This window comes from Halichoerus grypus, chromosome 3 (assembly GCF_964656455.1).
Source record: "Halichoerus grypus chromosome 3, mHalGry1.hap1.1, whole genome shotgun sequence".
Taxonomy (NCBI): domain Eukaryota; kingdom Metazoa; phylum Chordata; class Mammalia; order Carnivora; family Phocidae; genus Halichoerus; species Halichoerus grypus.
Genome location: NC_135714.1, coordinates 106220778 through 106244615, shown reverse-complemented (window position 1 = coordinate 106244615; position 23838 = coordinate 106220778). Strand labels below are relative to the sequence as shown.

Sequence of the window (23838 nt, the reverse complement as noted above, 5' to 3'; positions counted from 1 at the left end):
CAGCTTGCAAACCATGGACTTCACAGGAATTGAAACATAAAAATTAATGGCACCAAGTACAAGAAATGGTTACAGAAAAAGAATTTGTGGAAAAAATGATGTATTGTTCCTACCCCTGAAGTTTTTCAGTTATACAAGAAATAAAATAGGAAAACAAATATGCATCTACCTACCTATTTTGCCATATTTCCTTTAAGTCTGAGTTTTCTGTTTTGTTTTAAAGGAAAAAATAATCCACATTCGAAGCCTTCCCAGGTATCCCTTACTAATATTGATCTCATACCCCATAAGATGACTCCTCTTATGGATTTACTTTTTATATCTATGTAGTTTGACTAACTTATATGCAGTTTGACTACATAGGGAGATATGTATGTATATTCACATACTAGTTATATGCTCAAGTTTTATACATTTTTGATTCTGTATCAGCAGTTCTCAAAATTTTTTTATTTTACGTTTTCTTTGCACTCTTAAAAATTGTTAAGGATGTCAAAGAACCTCTGTTTATGTGGATTATGTATCAGTATTTGCTGTATTTGAAATTTAAACTGATAAAGTTTAAAAATATGTACTAATAAATATTTAATAATAAATTCATTACATATTAACATAAGTAACATTTAAATGAAAGAATATATATTGTCAAGGACCAAAAAAAAAAAAACCAAACCCAAAACCACATACTTAAAAGAAGAGCATTGTTACACATTTTTTACAACTCTTTCTAACATTAGGCTTAATAAAAGACAGTTGGATTATCATATCTGCTTTTGAATGCAGCCTCTGGAAAACTCTACTGTATCCTTGAGAGAGAACTAGAGTGAAAAGGCAAATCATATCTTAGTTTTATTCTTACCCTGATAGGTTCTAGAGTATAGGAAAGCCTTAGGGAACCTCAGACCACACTTTCAAAACCACTCTTCTATATAAGTGGCATTGTGTTCCTGGCAGTATTCTGCAATATTTTCTGTGTAACTTTTTTTTTTTATGTTATCTATGTTGTTATATGTGGTTCTGAATGATTCATTTTAACTACTGTATAATATATAATTCCAGTCTTTATGTTATGATTCATTTGTTGTTGTCATGTTGATATTCATTTAAGATGTACTCAGCTTTTTATGGGGCTCCTGGTGGCTCAATCGGTTAAGTGCCCCACTCTTGATTTCCGCTAGGGTCATGCTCTCTGGGTCATAGGATCGAGCCCCGTGTTGGGCTCTGTGCTGAGCGTGGAACCTGCTTAAGATTCTCTCTCTCCCTTTCCCTCTCTCCCTACCCGACTTGACTGCATGGGTGCACTCTCACTCCCCATCCCTGCCCCCAAAAAGTTGTATTGAGCTTTTAAACTTCTACAAAACCATGCTGCTAAGAACATTCTCTCTTGGGCATACATAACTAAAAATGAAGTAGTGAAGGGTGACTCCAAATTGCATAGTTAGAAGTGAAATTTGGGATCATAGGGTATATTCATCTTCAACTCTGTGAGATAGCACCAAACTAACCTTTAAAATTGTAGCAGTTTATTCTCTTACAGTGTTGTGTATTTGAGTTTCCGTTACTCTTTTAGGTCACTGACACTTACTGTATTGTCATAGTTCTTTATGTTTCAGAAAGTGAACATGAAATGGTATCTTACTATTTTAAATATCTTTGATCCTATGGCTTGTCATTTTGTTTGTAAAATTTTTGTTTTGAAATGTAAAAAATGAGTATTTTTTTATTATTTCCTTTATGTTTTACTTTTTTTGGGTCTGAATATTTAAAAACTTGTTCTCTACTTGATTGTTTTACTGGCATTTGTTGAGTGGCATGTCTTTCACTATTAATCTGTAATACCACCAGTGTGAGATACAAACATGTATGTATGTATTTTTGAGTTCTCACTTTTACTCTGGTCTATTCATTCATTCTTTCATTCATTCATTTAACAATTATATATTGGATACTTGGATCACCAGATGCCATTCTTAATACTGGGATATATTAGTAAAAGTGGAAATGTCATCGTGTTTATTGAGCTTACATTTTTTGGGTTGGAGTGGGTGGTTGGTAGAAAAGTAAAAATTAATAAGATACTAATAGCATATCAATTGACAGTAAATGCTGTGTGGAAAATCAAACTAGAGTAAGGAGGATAGTAGTGATGTACTGGGAGATTGTGGGAGAAGGATTGCTATTTTACATTGGGGAGATTAGGGCATTGTGAAGGAAATTTCTGACAAGAACATTCCAGACTGAGGAAATATCAAGTGCAAAGTCCTGAAGTGGAACTTGGTTTAATATAATCCAAGAAAAATAAGGGAACCTGTGTGGCTAGAACAGAATAAGCAACAGGGTATGTGTAGGAGACAAGTAGAGAACAGGATCCATACAATGTCTGGCCTTCAATGCTGTTGTAAGGACATTTATTTTTACTTTCAGTAATTTGGAAGACATCAGGTCTTCTAAACAGAGTAGTAACATCCTCTGGCTTAAGATTTTAAAGGATCACATTGGCTACTTTGTTGAGAACTGGGTTGGTGAAGGTGGAAACAGGAAATCAGTACCTGGCTAGTGTAGAAATGGAGGTAAGAGGCAGTGGTGCTTGGACTTGGGTAAAGTGGTGGAGGTAGTGAGACTTGTTCTGTTTTGATGATTTTTAAGATTGATCTGAAAGCACACTGGATGTGGAGGATGAGGAAAACAAAGAGGAGTAAAGGACTATTCTAAAATTTTTGGCCTAAAACTGGAAGGATGGGATTGCCCTTTACTGAAACGGAGAAGACTAAGGGAAGCACAAGTTGAGGGTTAAAGGTCTGAAGTTTAGGTTTTAATATGTTCAACAGCAGATACCTAAGCAGAAAAGTTGAGTAAGTAGTTAGATTCACAAGTCTAGATTCAGAAAAGAGGTGCTGGCTGTATATATAAATTTCAGTGGAATATAGATGGTACTTAAGGGCATTAATAAACTTATGTAAAAAGTGAATGTAAATAGAGAAGGAGAAGATCCAAGATCTGAATATTGATATATTTCAAAATTGAAAGGTTGAGAAGATGTGAAGAAGAGTAGCTAGTGTGGTAGGAGGTGAGAGCCAAGTCCTAGAGGAGGGGTATGGAGGTGGAAGAGCTTCATTTCAGCCTTACAACAACACTACACAAATAATGCAATAAATTAATTTGAGAATATGATAACCACTACAAAGAAAACAGTTGAGATGGAGTGTTTAGAATAACAGCAATAAGTGATGATGAAGTCTTCTTAAGACATGGTGATCAGGGAACGTGTCTTTCAGGAGCAAAATTTGTGTTGAAACATAAAGGACAAGAAATTCTATATGGGGGAACTTTCTAGGCAGAGGGAGTACCAAGTGCATTGGCCTTAAAAAAAAAAAAAAGACATGTTTACTGTTAGAACTGAAAGGAGAGCATTGTGACTGGAGCAAAAGGGAGGACTCAGGAATGAAACCTAAGATTTTGGCTTAAGAACTTTGGCTTAACTTGGTTAAGTTTCTGCCTTCAGCTCAGGTCACGATCCCAGGGACCTGGGATTGAGTCCCACATTGGGCTCCCTGCTCAGTGGGGAGTCTGCTCTCCCTACTTGTCCGCTTGTTCGCACGTGCTCTCTCTCTCTCAAATAAATAAAATCTTAAAAAAAGAAAAAAAGAAACTAGAGGATGATGAGATACATCAAGTGACATTGGAAAGGCGGGTGGGGAAGAACTTATTTGGGTGAGATCATATGATAATTGTCTTTCTCTGATTGACTTATTTTGCTTAGCATAATATCCTCTAGTTCTATCCACGTCATTGCAAATGGCAAGATTTCATTTTTTGATGGCTGAATAGTATTCCATAGTGTGTGTGTGTGTGTGTGTGTATCTTCTTTATGTATATACCATATCTTCTTTATCCATTCATCTGTTGATGGGCATCTGGGCTCTTTCCATGTTTTGGCTATTGTGGACGTTGCTGCTATAAACATTGGGGTGCAGGTGCCCTTTCAGATCACTTCTTTAAACATACTAAATTTGAGGTGCCTATGGGGCATCCACACAGGAGATTGGTAGCAGATAGTTTGGGGGATTTTTACTTTTGAGTTTAGGGTGAGGTCAAGGCTAGAAAAAATAACTCAACATTTTTAAAGCCATAGATTGGCTTCTGGTTATAATATGAGTAAGTAAGGCATGGAAAATAGTACAAAAGCAAGAAAGTAAAACTATGAGAGAACTATAAGCCCAAACCTTAATATAGTGTGGAAGTTGATATCAAATTGAGATGCAGACAAAACTGGCAGAGTTTTTATTCTTTAAAATAAGTGCAGACCCTGAATATCATCAAGAGTATATAAAGGTTCTTATTTGGAACCATGGAGACAGGTTATAGACTTATGCTAGAAGTTCCCCTGGACTGAGTTAGGGAGAAAGAAAGAACAAAGAGGGCAGGGAAGAATGAGTCAGACATTTGGGGGTAGTTCAGGAGGGGGTTGTGGTAAGAAACCCTGCCTTATGTGTATCCCCACAGCTTCTGATCTTAATTGGCTGGAGAGAAGTAGAAGCTCAAAGATATTTTTCATGCCTGTAACTCTGAGTCATAAGGAGAATTCTTACAAGCCTGGACACTGGTTACTAACCTGCAGTTGCTGGTCCAGAGGGAACTTATCTTACTGAAGAAGAGCTGTCACAGATATATAAAAATACATCTCAAGAACAAAAGAGGAAGGAATCTGAGAAGCAGAGCACGAGAAACACTCACCAAAAAAAATGTTGCCATGGAAAAAAAGAAATCTATGGCCAAACATACAGCCTTAAATGAAAACGTAATTAATAAGAAATTACCTGAGTTAAACAGTTGCATGAAGCAGAAATAGAAGTGCTGGGAAAGGAGCGCCTGGGTGGCTCAGTAGCTTAAGCATCTGCCTTGGGCTCAGGTCATGATCCCAGGGTCCTGGGACCAAGTCCCGCATTGGGCTCCTTCCTCGGTGGGAAGCCTGCTTCTCCCTCTGCTTCTGCCTGCCACTCCCCTTGCTTGTACTCTCTCTCATTCACGCTCTCTCTCTGACAAATAAAATCTTTAAAAAAAAAGTGCTTGGAGAAAAGATGGTAAGACAATGGAATGAGATGAAACACGCCCAAAACGTGTATGAGGGTTTACTCTGTGAAAAGGGAGATATTTCAAATCAATAGGAGAAAGATAATCTCATAAATAGTTTTGGGATATCTGTGGAGCCATGTGGAAAAAATTTGGAACCCTAGGTCACATCTTTATGTCAGAATTTGATTAAAAAATAAAAGTAAAATGTTCAAAGCTTTTGAAGAAAACATGAGGAAATGTTTTTCAAGCTTAGAGTTGGGAAGGCCCCCCAGAAATGTGACATAAAACTCAGGAATCATAAAAGAAAAAAAGACTCTGATATATTATCTGTATAAAAATAAAAAAAGAAACTGCATGTCAAAAAAAAATACGTTAAAAAGTCAGAAGGAAAAATAACAAATAGTGGAAAAAATTAGCAACAAATGTATTTTCTTAATACTGAGGAGTCCCAAAAAGAGAAAAATTGACAGTCTTTTGTAAAATGGGCAAAGAGATATAAAGACACAGTTTAAAGAAAAAGAAATATGACTCCTAGACATATGTAAATGGGATTGGCCTCATGATAAACAAAATGTAAATTAAAACTACAATGATGCCATTTTTTTATGTATCTGTGTAAAAATTAAACAGGCACTCTTACATAGCTGTTGGGAATATATATTTATGTAATTTTTAAGGAGAGTGTTTTGTCAATTACTACCAAAGTATACACAGGTATGCCCCTTAACCTAGCAACTGTAATCCTAGTAATATATATTACAGATGTGCTTACACCTTGTAAAAGATATGTACAAGAACATGGTAGACTTAGACTGAACCATATCAATAATCATATTAAATGTAAATGGCAAATATCCTAATTAAATGGCAGTTTGCTTGGATAAAAATGTAAGATCCAATTATATGTTGCCTACAGTATACTTTATATATAAAGAGACACATAGTCTAAATGAAAAAGAATGAGGAAATATATATTATCCTAAGCCTAATCAAAAGAAAAAGCTTACATTAATATCAGGTGATGTAAATTTTGAAGAAAATAATACTACCAGGGATCAGAGAGGATCATTTCATAATGATAAAGGGATCAATTCCTGAAGGATATAACAGTCATAATTGTTTCTTACTAATAACACAACTTCAAAATATCAAAAACTAATACAGTTGCAAGAAGATGTAATTACATTCAAATCCACACATACATTCTGATATTTTAACACTCCCCTTTCAATAATGGATAGAGCAAATAAACAGCAGATCAGTAAGAACAATTGGACAATATTGTCACCAAATGACCTAATTGACATTTGTAGAACAGTCTACCCAACAATAGCAGAGTACACATTCTTTTCAAGTGTCCATACAACATTTACTAAGATAGATATATTCTGGGCCACAAAACAAATCCTAATAAATTTAAAGGTATGCAAGTTATACGAAGTATGTTACCTGATCACAGTTGAATTAAATAATGATAATAACACAATAACATAAAAAACCTGGGAAATCCCCAAATATTTGAAAGCTATACAACTCACATCTAAAAAACCTGTAATTCAGAGAAGGAATCAAAGGGAAATTATTTTGAACTAGATGATATTGAAAATAGTTAAGAAGGGAATCCATAGTATTAAAGGATTATATTAGAAGGAAAGTATGAAAAAATTATTTAAGTTTTTATTATAAGAAACTATAAAAAGAAGAGCAAACAACTAGTAAGCAAAAGCAACAAAATAATCATCAAATCCTATCAATTTCACCCACCAGATTTCCCTCAAATCCTTATAATATTTGCTATAATATAATTAGTAGACCCTAGTGGTTAAGAGTATAAATTCTGGTGACCAACCACCTGGTTTGCCTAGGAGTTGGGGGTGGGGAGGAGGTGCAGCTAGTTTCTCAAATCAGTGCTTAAAACTTGGAAAGTCCCAGGCAAACCTTAGGATGATGAATGGTCCATCCTTGTGTAGGTTCTGGAGTCAGACCTTAGACCTGAATCCCTTCCTTTAACTTTGGACAAATGACTTATCCTCATGTGCCTTGATTTCCTCATCTGGAAATGGGTATTATAATAGTACCCATCTTAAAGAGTTTATGTGAAAATCAAATGAGTTAATGGATATGTAAAGTACTTAAAGCATGTAAGACACTGAATTAAAGTTAGCAGTGGTGCTCCCCCATTTTTTTATAAGCAGTGGCCTCCCAACTCACTCTTCCCTTGTAGATTTACCCTGCTTCATTCAGGCTTTCCTTCAAATATAGCCAGTTACCTTTATAAACACAAATATAAACATCTCAATTTCCTGCTTTAAAGTACTTCAGTGGCTCTTTAGTACCCTTAGATCACAGTCCAAATTTCATAATAAAATTTATAAAACCCAGTGTTTACGTATTTTCCTAACTTTTCTTCCATACTTTGTTCAGTGGTCTTTCTCTTCTTCAAGACTTTCAGGTGAGGTTGCCACAACTAGATTTTTTTTTTTTTTTTTTTGGTCCTGTGTGTTGTCCTTACCCTAGCTCTTTCTCCTGACTAAGCTCCTTTTTTTGGCTTCCCTGAGCTCTCCCCCACCCTATCCCTGTCAAAATTAAGTTCTAAGTTGGCCCTCTGTGTACTCCCATAGCACTGTGTGTTACTTCTCAAGTGGCAGTGATTATAGTATGTTATATACTATATATAGTATGGTATGTTATATACTATGGTATAAATATTACTATAGTACCTGTTATTCATCAACCTTCTTTGTTCTCATAATAGAGGAAATATATACATAAGGTACAGTAAAGTAAATTTTCCCAAATTTAGCATATTCCTTCTGTCAGAATTGCCCTTCTTCCTCTTAATTATAATTTATTGTTAAATGTGTTATAAATTTATTACAATTCCTGGAGAACTATAATTGGTTCTTCAAAACTTAATTCATCTGAGCACCTAATATTTGAATATTTCTCTGACATCCTCCGCCTTTCCTCTCTACTTCCCTTGAGTTGGTCATTTATCAATCACATTAGTGATGTTACTGCTTTTTATCATAGCACTGAGCATAATGCATTGAAGTTACTTGTTTTCCATTCTAGACTACAACAATGTCAAGTCTTTATTTAGGATCTGTTATGGGCACAGCACTATGCTGAGTCTTGGAGTACACTCATGAGCAAAACTGACATGGTCCCTGTTTTCTTGATGCTTACAGTGTAAAGGAAGAAATAAGGATCATTGACATTAAATTAATAAGTCTAACTGCAAATTTGATAGTGTTATGAAAGAAATATTTTTAATACTATGAAAGCATATTATAGGGATTCAGTCTTGGAAAAGTGACTCTCAGGCTTACAGTTGAAGATTAAGGAGGAGTTAATTACATGAAGAGAGAAAAGAAGCACATTTCAGGCAGAGAAAACTACAAATGAAAAGGTCCTTCTGTGGGATGACTGGGTGGCTCCCGGTTAAGTCTCTGCCTTCGGCTCAGGTCATGATCCCAGGGTCTTGGGATCGAGTCCTGCATCGGGCTCCCTGCTCAGCGGGAAGCCTGCTTCTCCCACTGCCTGCTGTTCCCCCTGCTTGTGCGTGCTCCCTCTCTCTCTCTCTCTCTCTGTCTCTGACAAATGAAATCTTTAAAAAAAAATGAAAAGGTCCTTGTGTAATTGTATCTTATTTAATAAAAGTCATTGAAAGAAGGCTAGTGTGGCTGGAGTAGTATTGTAAAAAGGTTCCTCTGGCTGCAGTAGGAACTCTGGGGAAGTGGTTGGAGACATGTAACATACAGAACATACAGGTGATTATGGTGGCCCAGGTGAGAGAGATGATGGTAGCGTGGAGTAGGATGATGATGTTACAGACTGAGGTGGGTTTGAGAGATTTTTATAAAGAAATATTGGTAGGACATAGTGATAAATTAGATCTTGGTTGCTATGGGATTGAAAGTTTAAGAAGAGAGTTGTAGAAAGTATTAGCTGTAAAGTTTTGGTATTCATAACTAAATGGATTATGTCCCTTTCAGTGCCTTATTCAGCACATGACATGCTTAAGTAAATGTTTGTTGAAAATGAATGAGCATTGTTTCAGTTATGAAAATGTTATATTCGATTGCAGTATAAGTTATGAGTAGGAAATGCTTGTTCTGTTGAATTAAATGTAATAATTTGTTCTTTAACATTGAAATTTGAACATACACCAAGCAGGACGTAGATTATAGTAATTTATCTTTGTACCATCTTTTAAAAATAAAATTTGTGCGTGACAAGCTAGTATAGCCTGCAGTCATTTTGTAAGAGAAATAATAATGAAACATTTCTAAATGATATGGGACACTTGCTATTTTCTTTTTATTAAAGTGGTCCCCAAAGGTTTTTTTTTTTTTTCCTTTGCAACACATTTTAACTTGGTTATAAGCAATTCGAGTTTTTTATTGGTGATTCAAAAAATCAGGAAGGGAATATTGAAATGTGGTTTCCTAAAGTTCCTACTGTCCTCCTTAGCTGAATTACTAACACACACACACACTCTCTCTCTCACTCACTTTATTGTGGAAAATGTTGTTACTGAAAATGTGAACTATTTAGGGCTAGTATCTTAAAGTAAGGAACTGAAACTTGTACAATATTTTTATTCTAAAACCTTAATTTATGTATTCTTAAAATATATTTATAACCTGTATGACTAATGTTTGAATGATAAACTAAACATCATAGCCAGTAACATTCAAAAGGTTCATTTGGATGTGTTTTACAGATGTGTTCTGCTCCCTCTGTTGGGAATGAAGCCTCCCCAGCACAGCCTGTATCTGCTTGTTGATTCTGTTGACGAAGGGTGTAACATTACTGAAGGTGAACAGACGTCTAGCAGCTTATCTGGAACGGTTGCAGAGCTTTTAGCTGGGCACCATGAGTTCTTTCCACCATGGCTATTACTTCTGTGTTCTGCCCGAAAACAGAGTAAGGCTGTTACTAAGATGTTTACCGGTAAGTGTAATTACTGCCATGTATGTATATTGATGTGTTATTGATATATTTCTAAACTATCTGTCTTATCTTCTAAACTATCTGTTGGCATTTTTGTGCAAATGCCACATTGGTTTAATATTTTTTTTTTATTTTTTTGGTTCATTTACTTCCCTGCCCTCGTTGTCACCAATATTATTATTCTGAATTATATATTTTTACTTTTATTCCTCCAGATTGACTTTAATAGCATACTTTAAAATTATAACTATTAATGATATAAACAAAAAATACTAAATTTGGTTAAAACTTTTAATATAGGAGAATTTTGAAATATAAAATATGCTTTCTTTCCATCCATGAGCATAGCGTATTTTTTCATTTATTCAACTTTTTTCCTAGACTTTTTTCAGTTTTCCTTGCCTATGTCCTACATATTTCTTTCTGCTTTTTGCTATTGTTTTAAGTTGAAATATATGGGCTTTGAATTGAAATGAGTGCGTTCAGAATTAAAATTGGTAGGTGTATCACCATAGGGAAAGAACATTAAGATTTTTACTAGGTCTAAATAAGTTTCATCCACTCATATCTGAGGATTTAACATTGTTGGAAAGAGATTTTCTCTTTCCTGATGTATTCACTACACTAACCAGTAGCATTTTTATTAATGGCTTCAGATTAGAGTCAATTTAATGAAAATTACTTTGGCCCTTAAGCAGAATCTTGACTGCCTATGAGGTTATTATTGTGGGCTAATGGCAGTTGGTATGTGTTATGGGACTGAAGGAAATAGCCCATTTGAAACTGTTTTCTGCACAAAGAACTTAATCCGCAAGTATTTTTGAAGATTTTCATACATATTTATTATATCTGGTTATAAGATAATACATGCTCCATATAGAAAATGTTTTAAATGACAACATACTCAAATATTAACATCTTTCAGGGATAAAATATTAAGTAACCACTCTTTAACATTATGTATTAAATTCTGTGTATGTTATCCTACCTAGTTGAGATCATACTTATATCAATTTGACTTCCTGCTTTTCAATAAAGTTTAAAGCCTTTTAGTGTCACTGTATTGTCTTTTTAATAACCGTTTTAATGGCTGCATAATTTACTAGTGTATCAGTATGCCAGAATTTAGTTGACTTTCTTATTGTTGTATTTCCTAGTCCCTCCCTCACAGATTCTTTAGGATAATAAATACTTGCAGTGAGCATCAGGTTATAAATACTGGCACACATCCTCTCACCCTGTCATTCTACTGTCAGCAGCACTGAGAAGTTTCATACCCTGGGAAATATTTTCAGTAAGAGTACAAAAGTGGTTCAACAGAGATATGGTCCAGCATTTCAGTAAATTCTGTTTTTATCCCCCTAAAAATGTTGAGCATTTTTCAGCCTTATAAAAATGTGTTTAAGTGCTTTGATAGCAATGTATTAAATTGTGCATATTCATAATAAGAGAATTGCATATATAATGATTTGAAGTTGCAATTTTAAAAAAGCAATTATTTTCAGTAACTTTAACTCAAGATATTCAAATTATTAACAGATACTTTCAGTTTTGTTTTAATGAATAGATAACTATCATTAATGATAACATAATAATTTATTCTATCTAAATTCATATTACTAAGCATTTAGATTTGGAAGAGCTTTATTTTTTAAACTGTAAGCATTTTGTATGTATTCTTTATGAAAGTGTATTTATAGTAGTAATTTAGAGGCAGTGACAGGTAATACTCTAATTGGATATAAATATTCAGTCCCATAATTAAGGCTAGTGTACATTCAGGTATGTGGATGGAAATATATAAATTTTTCAAGTGAAAAAGATCAGCTTGTAAAAACAAGCAAGTGTTATTTGTTATCTTTGGCATCCTTTTTTCCTTAGTCATTTGGGAGTTCAGAAAATCTTACCAAGGTGCTTCCATGGATATGTATGTAAGACTTTCCAATGTTGAGTTAAGTATCTCTTGTCATTAAAGTTGAGAGGAGCCCTGAGCCACTAATAGAATAAGAAGTAGTTCCATTTGTAGATCAGAAAATGAAATAGTTTATCTGCCATTAATGCATTTTTACAGAAGGAAGAGAAAACTGATTTATATACTCATAGATATTGTGGCACCTGGGTGGCTCATTCGGTTAAGCAGCCGTCTCTTGGTTTCAGCTCAGGTCATGATCTCATGGGTCATGGGATCAAAGCTCCTTGGCGGGCTCTGTGCTCAGCAGGGGGTCTGCTTGAAGATTCTTTCCCTGTGTCCCTCCCCCCACCCACACATAAATCTTTAAAGTGTATATATATATTCATAAGTGTTAATTTATTAGTATTAATTGATTTGTTATTGATTTCTTTGCTTATTAGTTTATTATATATTGAGGACATCCTCTTCAAATATATGGCAACTTCTGTAATCATTTTCAGCTGATGACATCTACTTTTTTTGTCTCTTTAGGTTTTCGAAAAATAAGCTTAGATGACCTTCGGAAGGCATATATTGTTAAGGATGTTCAGCAGTATATCCTTCATCGTTTAGATCAGGAAGAAGCTTTGCGACAACACCTCACAAAAGAAACTGCAGAGATGTTAAATCAACTGCACATTAAAAGCAGTGGATGCTTTCTTTATCTAGAACGAGTTCTAGATGGAGTTGTAGAAAATTTTATTATGTTAAGAGAGATTCGTGACATCCCAGGAACTCTAAATGGTCTCTATCTCTGGCTGTGTCAGAGACTTTTTGTAAGGAAACAGTTTGCAAAAGTTCAGCCCATTTTGAATGTGATTCTTGCAGCCTGCCGGCCTTTGACCATAACGGAATTATATCATGCGGTATGGACCAAAAATATGTCATTAACCTTGGAAGACTTTCAACGTAAGTTAGATGTCCTCTCCAAACTTCTTGTTGATGGACTAGGAAATACTAAAATACTATTCCACTATAGTTTTGCAGAGTGGCTTCTGGATGTGAAACACTGCACTCAGAAGTATTTATGTAATGCAGCAGAAGGACACAGAATGTTGGCTATGAGTTATACCTGTCAAGCCAAGAATTTAACACCATTGGAAGCACAAGAATTTGCATTGCATTTAATTAATTCAAACTTACAGTTAGAGACAGCTGAGTTAGCTCTCTGGATGATATGGAATGGTACACCTGTCAGAGATTCCCTGTCTACTTTAATACCCAAGGAACAAGAAGTGCTACAGCTGTTGGTTAAAGCTGGTGCTCACGTCAACAGTGAAGATGATCGCACATCGTGCATAGTCCGACAAGCTTTGGAAAGAGAGGATTCCATTCGGACATTATTAGATAATGGAGCTTCGGTAAATCAGTGTGATTCAAATGGGAGAACATTATTAGCTAATGCGGCATACAGTGGCAATCTTGATGTAGTGAATTTACTTGTCTCCAGGGGAGCAGATTTAGAGATCGAAGATGCGCATGGACATACACCACTTACCCTAGCTGCTAGACAAGGACATACCAAGGTGGTTAATTGTTTGATTGGGTGTGGTGCAAATATTAATCATACTGATCAAGATGGTTGGACAGCATTAAGATCTGCTGCTTGGGGTGGCCATACCGAGGTAGTTTCTGCACTACTTTATGCAGGTGTAAAAGTGGATTGTGCAGATGCTGATAGCCGAACAGCTTTGAGAGCAGCAGCTTGGGGAGGACATGAGGATATTGTACTGAATTTGCTACAACACGGTGCTGAAGTCAACAAAGCTGATAATGAAGGCAGAACTGCGCTGATAGCAGCAGCATACATGGGCCATAGAGAAATTGTGGAACACCTCCTGGATCACGGAGCAGAAGTGAATCATGAGGATGTTGATGGCAGGACTGCACTCTCTGTAGCTGCACTTTGTGTGCCTGCAAGTAAAGGACATGCATCAGTTGTTAGTCTTTTAATTGATCGAGGTGCTGAAGTAGATCATTGTGATAAAGATGGCATGACTCCACTGCTGGTAGCTGCCTATGAAGGACACGTCGATGTGGTTGACTTGCTTCTAGAAGGGGGAGCAGATGTAGACCACACAGATAACAATGGTCGGACACCCCTCTTAGCAGCAGCTTCTATGGGCCATGCCTCAGTTGTAAACACACTTTTGTTTTGGGGTGCAGCTGTGGATAGCATCGATAGTGAAGGTAGGACAGTCCTCAGCATAGCTTCAGCCCAAGGAAATGTTGAGGTAGTACGTACTCTCCTGGATAGAGGGTTAGATGAAAATCACAGAGATGATGCCGGATGGACACCTTTGCATATGGCAGCTTTTGAAGGTCACAGGTTAATATGTGAAGCACTTATTGAACAAGGTGCTAGAACAAATGAGATCGATAACGATGGACGAATACCTTTCATATTGGCTTCGCAAGAGGGTCATTATGATTGTGTCCAAATATTATTGGAAAATAAATCCAACATTGATCAAAGAGGTTATGATGGGAGAAATGCACTGCGGGTTGCTGCATTAGAAGGGCATAGGGACATTGTTGAATTACTCTTTAGCCATGGAGCTGATGTTAACTACAAAGATGCTGATGGGAGGCCTACGCTTTATATTTTGGCCTTAGAAAACCAACTTACAATGGCTGAGTATTTTCTAGAAAATGGTGCAAATGTAGAAGCAAGTGATGCCGAAGGAAGGACAGCACTTCATGTTTCCTGCTGGCAAGGCCATTTGGAAATGGTGCAGGTTCTGATAACCTACCATGCTGACATCAATGCTGCCGACAATGAAAAGCGATCTGCTTTGCAGTCTGCAGCTTGGCAGGGCCACGTAAAAGTGGTTCAGCTTCTGATCGAGCATGGTGCCATAGTTGACCATACATGTAATCAGGGTGCAACTGCGCTCTGTATTGCAGCCCAGGAAGGGCACATTGATGTTGTGCAGGTTTTATTAGAGCACGGTGCTGATCCAAACCATGCTGATCAATTTGGACGCACAGCTATGCGTGTTGCAGCCAAAAACGGACATTCTCAAATAATTAAATTATTAGAAAAATATGGTGCATCTAGTTTGAACGGCTGTTCCCCATCTCCTGTTCATACAATGGAGCAAAAACCTCTGCAGTCGGTGTCTTCAAAAATGCAATCATTAACAATCAAATCAAATAGTTCTGGCAGTACTGGTGGAGGGGACATGCAGCCTTCATTGCGTGGTTTACCTAATGGGCCAGCTCATGCATTCAGTTCTCCTTCAGAATCTCCAGATTCTACAGTCGATCGTCAGAAGTCGTCGTTGTCAAATAATTCCCTGAAAAGCTCGAAAAATTCATCTTTGAGAACTACATCATCCACAGCAACGGCTCAAACAGTGCCAATTGATAGCTTTCATAACCTGTCATTTACAGAACAAATTCAGCAGCATTCGTTGCCACGCAGTAGAAGTCGACAGTCAATTGTGTCCCCATCTTCCACGACGCAATCCTTGGGACAGAGCCATAATTCACCAAGTAGTGAATTTGAGTGGAGTCAGGTAAAACCCAGCTTGAAGTCAACTAAAACAAATAAAGGGGGGAAATCAGAAAATTCCAGCAAATCTGGGGCAGCTGGGAAAAAAGCTAAACAAAATAATTCTTCACAGCCAAAGGTTTTAGAATATGAAATGACTCAGTTTGATAAAAGAGGGCTGACGGCCAAATCCGGGACTAGTGTGCCACCTAAACAAATATCGGCAGAATCTCAGTGCAAAATTATGGTACCTTCAACTCAGCAAGAAATTGGTCGATCTCAACAGCAATTTCTCATTCATCAACAAAGTGGGGAGCAGAAGAAGAGAAATGGGATAATGACCAATCCAAATTACCATCTTCAGAGCAACCAGGTTTTTCTTGGTAGGGTTTCGGTCCCACGGACAATCCAAGACAGGGGGCATCAGGAAGTGTTAGAAGGATATCCTTCCTCCGAGACGGAATTAAGCCTTAAACAAGCCCTGAAGCTTCAGATTGAGGGTTCTGACCCTAGCTTCAACTATAAAAAGGAAACACCATTATAAAAGGTAACATTTCATCAACATAGAGAATAAAATGTCAAAAGTAGGGTTCTCTCTACTGAGGATACTCTTTTCCCTAATAGTCACATGGCCAATTCCCTCGCCTAATCTCTAGTCAGATGCCATCCTCTCTTTCAACAACACCTTCTCTTTGCTTCCTTGTGAATTCGAATTGTCCCGCCACCAACACTCTCTTTTTCCCTTTCCTGCTTTTTGTTATCCAAAGAACTTTTTAGCATACTTTATGTACTTTATTTTTTATTATGTTTATTATTTTTCTCTTCCCAACTAAAATGTAAACTCTGTGAAAGTAGGGATTTTTATGTTTTGTTCTCTAACATATTCCATGTACTTGGAATACCGTTTGGACCTATGGTCGTTTCTCAGTGAAAAGGTATTGAGTAAGTGAATGGATGAACGAATGAGTGAATGAATAAATGAATGAATGAATAATACTACTTAATGGATCTCAGATTAAGAATGGCTTCCTATACAGTCATTTCCCCTCTTAAAAGTTCTTTGATGGTAATGGAGGGGAGAGGACCATTTCTGTAATATTCACATTTTGGTTTGAATAAAATAGTGTATGTAGTGCTTAGTAGATAGGTAGTCAATATTAATTTCCTTCCTTTTTCACCCTGGAAGAAGTCAAAGATTTAATCAGCAAAAGGTAATTTTTATTATGACAGATCTCTTAAAAATCTTCCAAGTAAAATTTGCACACACCAAGAATAGGTGAGGAAAGATTGTAAGTTGGATGTATTGGCAAGAGGGTATTTAGAGCCTAGTATATTTAGACATAAGAATTATATGTTTAAACCTCAAAATAAATCATATTTATTAAATAAAAACTTTTTCTTCTTTCCACCACAATGGATGCTTCATTAATTACATAGGGGAAGTTAATGAGAAAATATATACATAATTTTATATAATAGATACTTTTTCAGAAGCACATTTCTCTCATTAGAGATAAATCCAAAGATTTCGTTAGGAATCTTTGCTAATTTATACTACAAGTATATTTATCCCACTTTGCTTAATTATTTTTCATCCTCTAACAAAATTGTACTCTTTACTTTAGTAAATTGATATTTCCTCCTTTTGCTTTTTTTGTCTTTGGAGCTATATTTTAGGGGTATTTTACGTGAAGCATTATTATAAATTATAAACTTCCTGTGCTTTCTAATAGTAAACACCCTTCAATATGAATCGATGGAGGACTGGTCAGATATCGTTTAAAAATAATTTGTGTAAAGTAGTTCATTCTGCCGTGTGATTTATTTTAAAAATATTTAGTTCTGATGGTACAACCCTCTAACTCTCATGACATCTTTTGTAAAGGCAAAGTATAAATATATATTGAACAGTAAAACACATGAATTAGGGTAAACATCTTATGGATTCCTTAAAAGTGATTTTTAAGTTGACTAATGAATCTCTAATAGATGTGTCCACTTTATGCTTTACATAGTAAGTATATATATAATTATATAGGGTCTTAAAACTATATGTAGTTATATAATAAGTATAATGTAGAAATTAATTTTTTTTTTAACTTTTGCATTAGTTTCCTATTCTGTGAAACAGAAGACATTGTGATTGGAGTGGTTCTTCAGCTACTGGATGAAAACATAAAATGCCTGTTGATTTGCTGAAAAAAAAAGAAGAATGTGGTATCTGCAGTACAGTTACCTTAATTACTGTAATGTGCCTAAATAGTAAGGCTGCCTTCTCAATGTAACCCTCTGTGCTTAAAAAATTTCATTTTGTGTGCTTTGTATTCACTACACAAGAATAAGCACTTTTGTTTTTAAATGCAGATATATACTGCAGTTCCCTGATAAAAGCTGAAAAAAGTTTTAAGTTAAGATTTGATAAATGTGCATGTGCCATGATTCAAATATATACGAAAAGGCAGTGTTCTTTGTATTTATTTTATTTTTTCTTTTTTTGTGGCAAACGAAACTTAAGCATATTGTTTCAGTCACATTTGCATTGTTGTAGTGTATGGCTTGTTTCTTGTATCTTTAAAAATGTTGCTCAATAAAATAAATCATGCAACTATTTTATGTTCAGTACACCTTCAGCATTGGTTGAAAATGTGTTTCTATTTAATAATGCCACACTGAGGTGAAAAATGATTTGTTGACAGATTTTTAAAAAATAATTCTAGTGTTTTAGGGAGCTGCTCTAAGTAGTTTAAATTTGGATTTCCCAGTAGAATCCTCCTAATCTCTGGCTACAGATGACAAAAAAGAAAAAGAGAGAAAGAGAAAGAGAGGAAAAAGCAGACTATAGGCAGAACAAAGTTCTGTTTCATTCACTGGGATGCAGTTTCACCTTCCACTCACTTGTCACTCCACCTCCAAGAAGACAGACTATCATTCCTGAGGCATGAAAATTCTCAGGGACAAAGCCATGCCTCAGGGCGTGTGTACGTAGAAGGACATGCACCTGTCTGAGGGTAGATTTTTGATCCCTGAACAATTCATTGACTACACTTATCTCTTCTGTCCAGTTAAATAAAATATCATTTCCCAGCATGAATTTTCATGCTGGCTTCTCTCTCAGTTGTTTCGATCTTGTAAATCACTGCATGACCAAAATAGCCCCCGACTCAAAATCAGTTGAATCAGTTTTCGTGGTAGTTGGATGTAACACGTGCGGTCCTTCACAGATGACACCACTAACCTGTCAGTCATAGCACATGTGTATTTTTTTATTGATAGTTGGTAAACAATAGTGATGGATTTGCACTTTTCTGTCCACATACTTTTTCCTGTTTTCTTCTTTGACCAGTTGCTCACAGGATGACCGGATGGCAGGGTTAAAGATGAAGTCTGTGACCAGGGAAAACAAAGGTGACTGGCTCAAATGAGCAGGGGACCCACAGCCTTGGCCTCCCAGATGGGCTCTAAACCAGTGAGGCTGGCTTAGATGGGTTGTGTGTGTGTCTGGAAAGGTTAGAATTGATTGTTGAGAAGCCAGGGTTGTGGGTTTGATCTCTGAATAAGCCCCGTGAATTTTAGAAAGCCCAGAAATTCTATTTTTCCCATGTGCTGTTGATAAGAAAGAGGAATGAGGAAAGAGAATTTGGAGATTCAGCACAAAAACACTACTACTGGAGAAAAATCTTGAGTAACAGAGGTCAGTAATGTCATCTTCATATATGAAGGACACACATGTGATGCATTGTTCACAGAAATAGAAATGTGTAATTGGTTGTGATAAGTGTTTCGCTTGAATCTTCGTGTAAGGCTTTTGTTTTCTCTTATTTTTTAAAGTCAGCGAAACACATTTTGTTTGTGTCATCGGCAAGTCATAATCAGGAATAGGAGAGAAGTTCAATCGATATTAAGGTGACATGGCAATATTGATAACTCGAATGTGAATGTTTCAAGTATTGAGTTTTTGTCCCTATGGGACATTTATTAAATACACTTAATAGGACTCTTGCAAAGTAGCCTTAAAAGTGTTAATGATTCTATTGATAAATATGAATTCATACTATTATTAGAACCAATCTTACTCATATCTCAAATACAGTACATTTACATTACTGTAGAAGATGAAGCTCTAATTTCTTATTAGGTGTATTTTTCTTTAGAAGAGAACCCTGAAAGCTGCCAGTTTTTCTATTAACCTTGAATTATTGGAATTGTATTTATTTAATTTTATTGTTTTTTACAAAAATGCACCTTGTGGCCAAAGGGCAAAGATATGATTCATTACATAAGGGATTTATGTTTTTCAAAGAGCTGAATGTTTTCATATCCATATTATGTACACTTGAAACAGTTGGTAGGAAAAGAGTCTGTGGGAAAAATATGATTTTCAAAAGTAAGTATTCCTCTGGATGTTTCTGTATTAATTGTGTTTTGGAATAGGACAGAACTGGCTTTTAGGTAGGATAAGGATGATAAGGGTGCTGAAGATGCCCTGCTTTGCCTATTTGTTTTTGTGGGGGATTTAATAGCATGACTAAAAATGGCTTTTGCTTCATGAAAAAGACTAATAAATAGTCCCCTCAATTAAAAATGCCTAAATAGCTATTTTAAAAATCAAATGTTTAAATTTTGGAAATCACCTGATGTCACTACACACCTATGACGCCATGTGCTTATAACTTTTTTAACATTCCATCTGCGCCCGTTCCCTAAAAGTCATGAGTTGGTAATAAGGGAAGTGATAGAAAATACAGTAATGAAAAATTAAAATCTGAATGTATGTAGGAAAGGTTTTCGAAGGAAAATTGACTGGAACTCCTGTGCACTACAAAGTACAGCCAGTATCTTTTGTCTCTCTTCCTTATCCCCCCATCCCTACTGGAATCCTTACCAAAAATAATTCACTACTTTGAAAACAGGAGTAAATAATTTTCTCAGTATTGTTTGGCTATGCAAATGTTTGGTTTGCTTAATGTTCTCCATTTACACCTCTCAGCAAATGTAGTTGCAGACAAATGCTTTCTTTTTATTTTTTCCTTGGTTTGGGGTATGTAAATAGCCTAAAATGTACATTGAATTTCACATTGTAAAAGTTTATTTTATTCCTTGTATTATATTAAGCAAAAATCCCTATGTATATGAAAGTGCATAATAAATATATTTGCTCTACAGAGGATATCTTGTTTTAATTTTACCCTTGAACCAGCAGAACATGCATGACATGTTTACAGTGAAAACAACTATTAGTTTTAAGTTGTTAACTTATTTTAAATAAATAGAAAATGAATTTGGAAACATTTTACCAAAAAAATGAGATATAAAAACTTTACAAAAGAAGGTAGAAAAACAAAAAGATCTAGACTTTATGTCTTCCAAAAGCTTCTGTAAGGACTTAGTGTTCTTTTTCTTTCTTCCTTGATTGATAACTATATAACTACTGTACCTCACCATGTCAGGCTTCATGATTCGGAAATTGCAGTAAGCCAGTTTGTGTGCATGCATGCCCCTTGGTCGTCAGAATATTATGGCCATCTCACATTTGATATTTTGGAGTTTATTGCAAGTATGATCATTCATTTCTGTGTATTCTTCACTTGGTAAAGTTGAGTCACTTCATGATCCGCTTCTCCCACCAGAACACAACATCGTATATATGTATGTGCGCGTGTGTGTTTATATACAATATATTAATTACTCCAGGGAGCGGTTTCTACAAAGGCCAGCAAGGTATTCTGTGTTAGGTGATCTTAAGATAATTACAGAGTTCTGCAGTAATTACCATATATCATTTATAAATATGTTGGATTAATAAAAATTTGACTCGAACTTTTTAATAACAATGTTTAAACACAAAGGGCTGGTGTACTTAGAATTCTGAAACAGACTGGTTGACTAAAACTTATATGGAGTTTTCTAGTTGGTGATCCAGAGAAATACACTGTGAGAACTTGGCAATGACTAAGATTTTCACTCCTTTGCCCTAGTAGTTGGAAGGATTCCAACTAATAGTAGTGATACATACTCTGAAGGCTTAGATTCCTGGATTTGGGGGAAATTTTCATTAAGCAAATACATGCACTAATCTTACTTTCAAGATAGGGCTTCTGCTGGCTTGTCTTGTTAGTACAGTAAAATTAAAATTATCCAGTATTAAAAAGGAGTCATTTGAAATTTACTGCATATTTAGATTACTACTCTTAAATGTACACAGTCATTACCCACACTGACAAAATTTAAATTACAAGAAACATATTCATAGAAGAATATATTTCTAATGTTTAGAAGAAAGTTTTACTTTCAGCTTTTATATATTTTTGGTCTACATGTTAAAAAGTGAGGTAACAATAGGTCCCAAAAGAATTGATGTACAGTTTTAGTGAGTGCTACTCCCATTTTGTTTGTAAAGTTATGCTGAACTAAAACATACAGGAAAATACACAAATCTTAAGACACTGTCCTATAATTTTTTACAAATTGAACATACCTCCTTAGCCATCACCCGACCAAGATGTAGGCCATAACCATATATCTAAGGATAAATCTCCTGTATCTGAAACTAATGATTATTGTGAAGGTAGAGGGTAAAAGAAACCATGTGATTTTATGAGATTTGATGGTGATTTAATAACTCCATTAGTAGCTTTTAGTAGGTAAAGACATAACAAACATAAACATTGTATACATGCAAAAAAAGAAATGCTATAATTTTGATTAATTCTCATAGAGAAAGACAACTTATGCATTTACAAATACCTGCTAAAAAACTGCGTGCATGTTTTAAAAGTACTGTAAGTTCAGTATATCCAAACCTAAAGCCATCAACTTTCTCATTAAACACCAATCCTCTTAACTTTTGTGAATAGTTTTCCATTCTACTTTAAAGACACTGAAATGGGCTACTGTAGGTGATGCTCTATGGGTGTGGCTTATGCTCAGAAGAGGACCTGGAAATCCCTTCAGGGAGCCCTTCTTGGTAGAAAAGGCTTTGGTCCTTCCTCAAGAAATTAAGCAAGGGATGATGCACTGTTACATACTTTAAGTTAAAATATAGTGTGACTAAAATTTTTAATAATTAACTCAAAGGTTTAATTAGAAAACCAAATATCCATCCTCACTGAATCACTAAGACGGCTCCTACTTTACACATCGCTCTCCCGGGCATGTAGGTTTAAAACTCCGAAGTAACATTACTGCACTTTGTTTCCAACGCGTGTTGCTAGGTCTAAAATGGATTTTTATGTTATACCAGGTTTTCTAAATGCTGCATGTATTCTTCTCTCTTGGCCACTCATAATGCGCATCATCACATTAAAATCTCTGAGAGGTCCTTTAGGAAAAGATAGGTTCATTTAACTTTGTATGCACCAGTGTTTTTTCAAAAAATCTTTTTGATGATAGAGTGCCCTGCTCCACAGTCTTTTAAAGAGCACCTGTTAAAACATGGGTGAAAAATACATCGCAGAGTCACCTTGCCTCTCTTCGCTGCTCACCAGGAAGTAGCCATCACCCATGGGCTCTCACCCTCCCACATTTCCTATTCCCTCCTCCCTGCCTGTTGCCACCATTCTTGGGTGGGCCTCACCTGGCCTCGCAGAACCCCCTCTTCACCAGGACTCCTACCCTCTGTGGTGGGCCTTCTCCAGCCCTACAAACTGACAGCAGATGCGTCTCTGAAAGTATGGCTCTCTTCTCATCACAGACTCCAGCCTGCCTTGAGTCTGTCTCCTCTGCAGTCTGTCCTTCAGGTAGCCACCAGTTATTTTTCTAGAGCATCAATCACTCTGATTCTGGCTTACGCCTGCCCGGAAACCTTCACTGTCTCCTAGCGTGTCTTACAGAACCGCACAGTTCATGCCTGTCCCGAAAAGCCCTCACAGACTATCTTTCACCCCTCCTTCCTGCTGCCGCTGCTTCCCTGTCCTCTCCCGCTCCACCCCCACTGGCCACGCACCAAACCCTCTGCTCCCCAACCCCCACAGCCATATTTGCTCTTGCTAGAACACTCCATGCTCCTTCTGAGATATATCTCTCTGCTCACATTGATCTTTGTCCCCGTCTCCCAGCCAGAGAGAAGTGCTTTGTAGTTACTGTTGTATTTTATATTTGCCTTTTATGGTTCTTCTTCTGCATTATGCTAAACATATATTGTCTTCTTTTCTCCCCCTGTAATCTTCTTTCCGACAGGAATTGAGTCTTACCCATCTTTGTATCTTTTGGATTATCTCATACATAGTAAGTGTTCAGTTACTGTTCTTTTCGTGGCACTTCCTTTTCATTCAGAAACAGCTGTGGGAGAAATATTTAAATTCTGCTATTTTTGGTCCACTTGTTAAAACATATTGAGCTTACCCGAGCTCCAAGAGTGATC

General features: G+C 36.1%; 1 protein-coding gene across 1 annotated transcript in view; it reads left to right on the top strand.

Annotated features, from left to right (window-relative positions):
- Positions 1-20648, top strand: part of ANKRD50 (ankyrin repeat domain 50) — a 34125-nt gene extending 13477 nt beyond the window's left edge. The window contains exons 3-5 of the mRNA XM_036071426.2: positions 9803-10032; positions 12476-16026; positions 17591-20648. Of these exons, the coding sequence (XP_035927319.2) occupies positions 9803-10032; positions 12476-16023 (3778 nt within the window). The 3' untranslated portion in view covers positions 16024-16026; positions 17591-20648. The remainder of the gene's footprint in view (positions 1-9802; positions 10033-12475; positions 16027-17590) is intronic.
- Positions 20649-23838: the final 3190 nt, after the last annotated feature.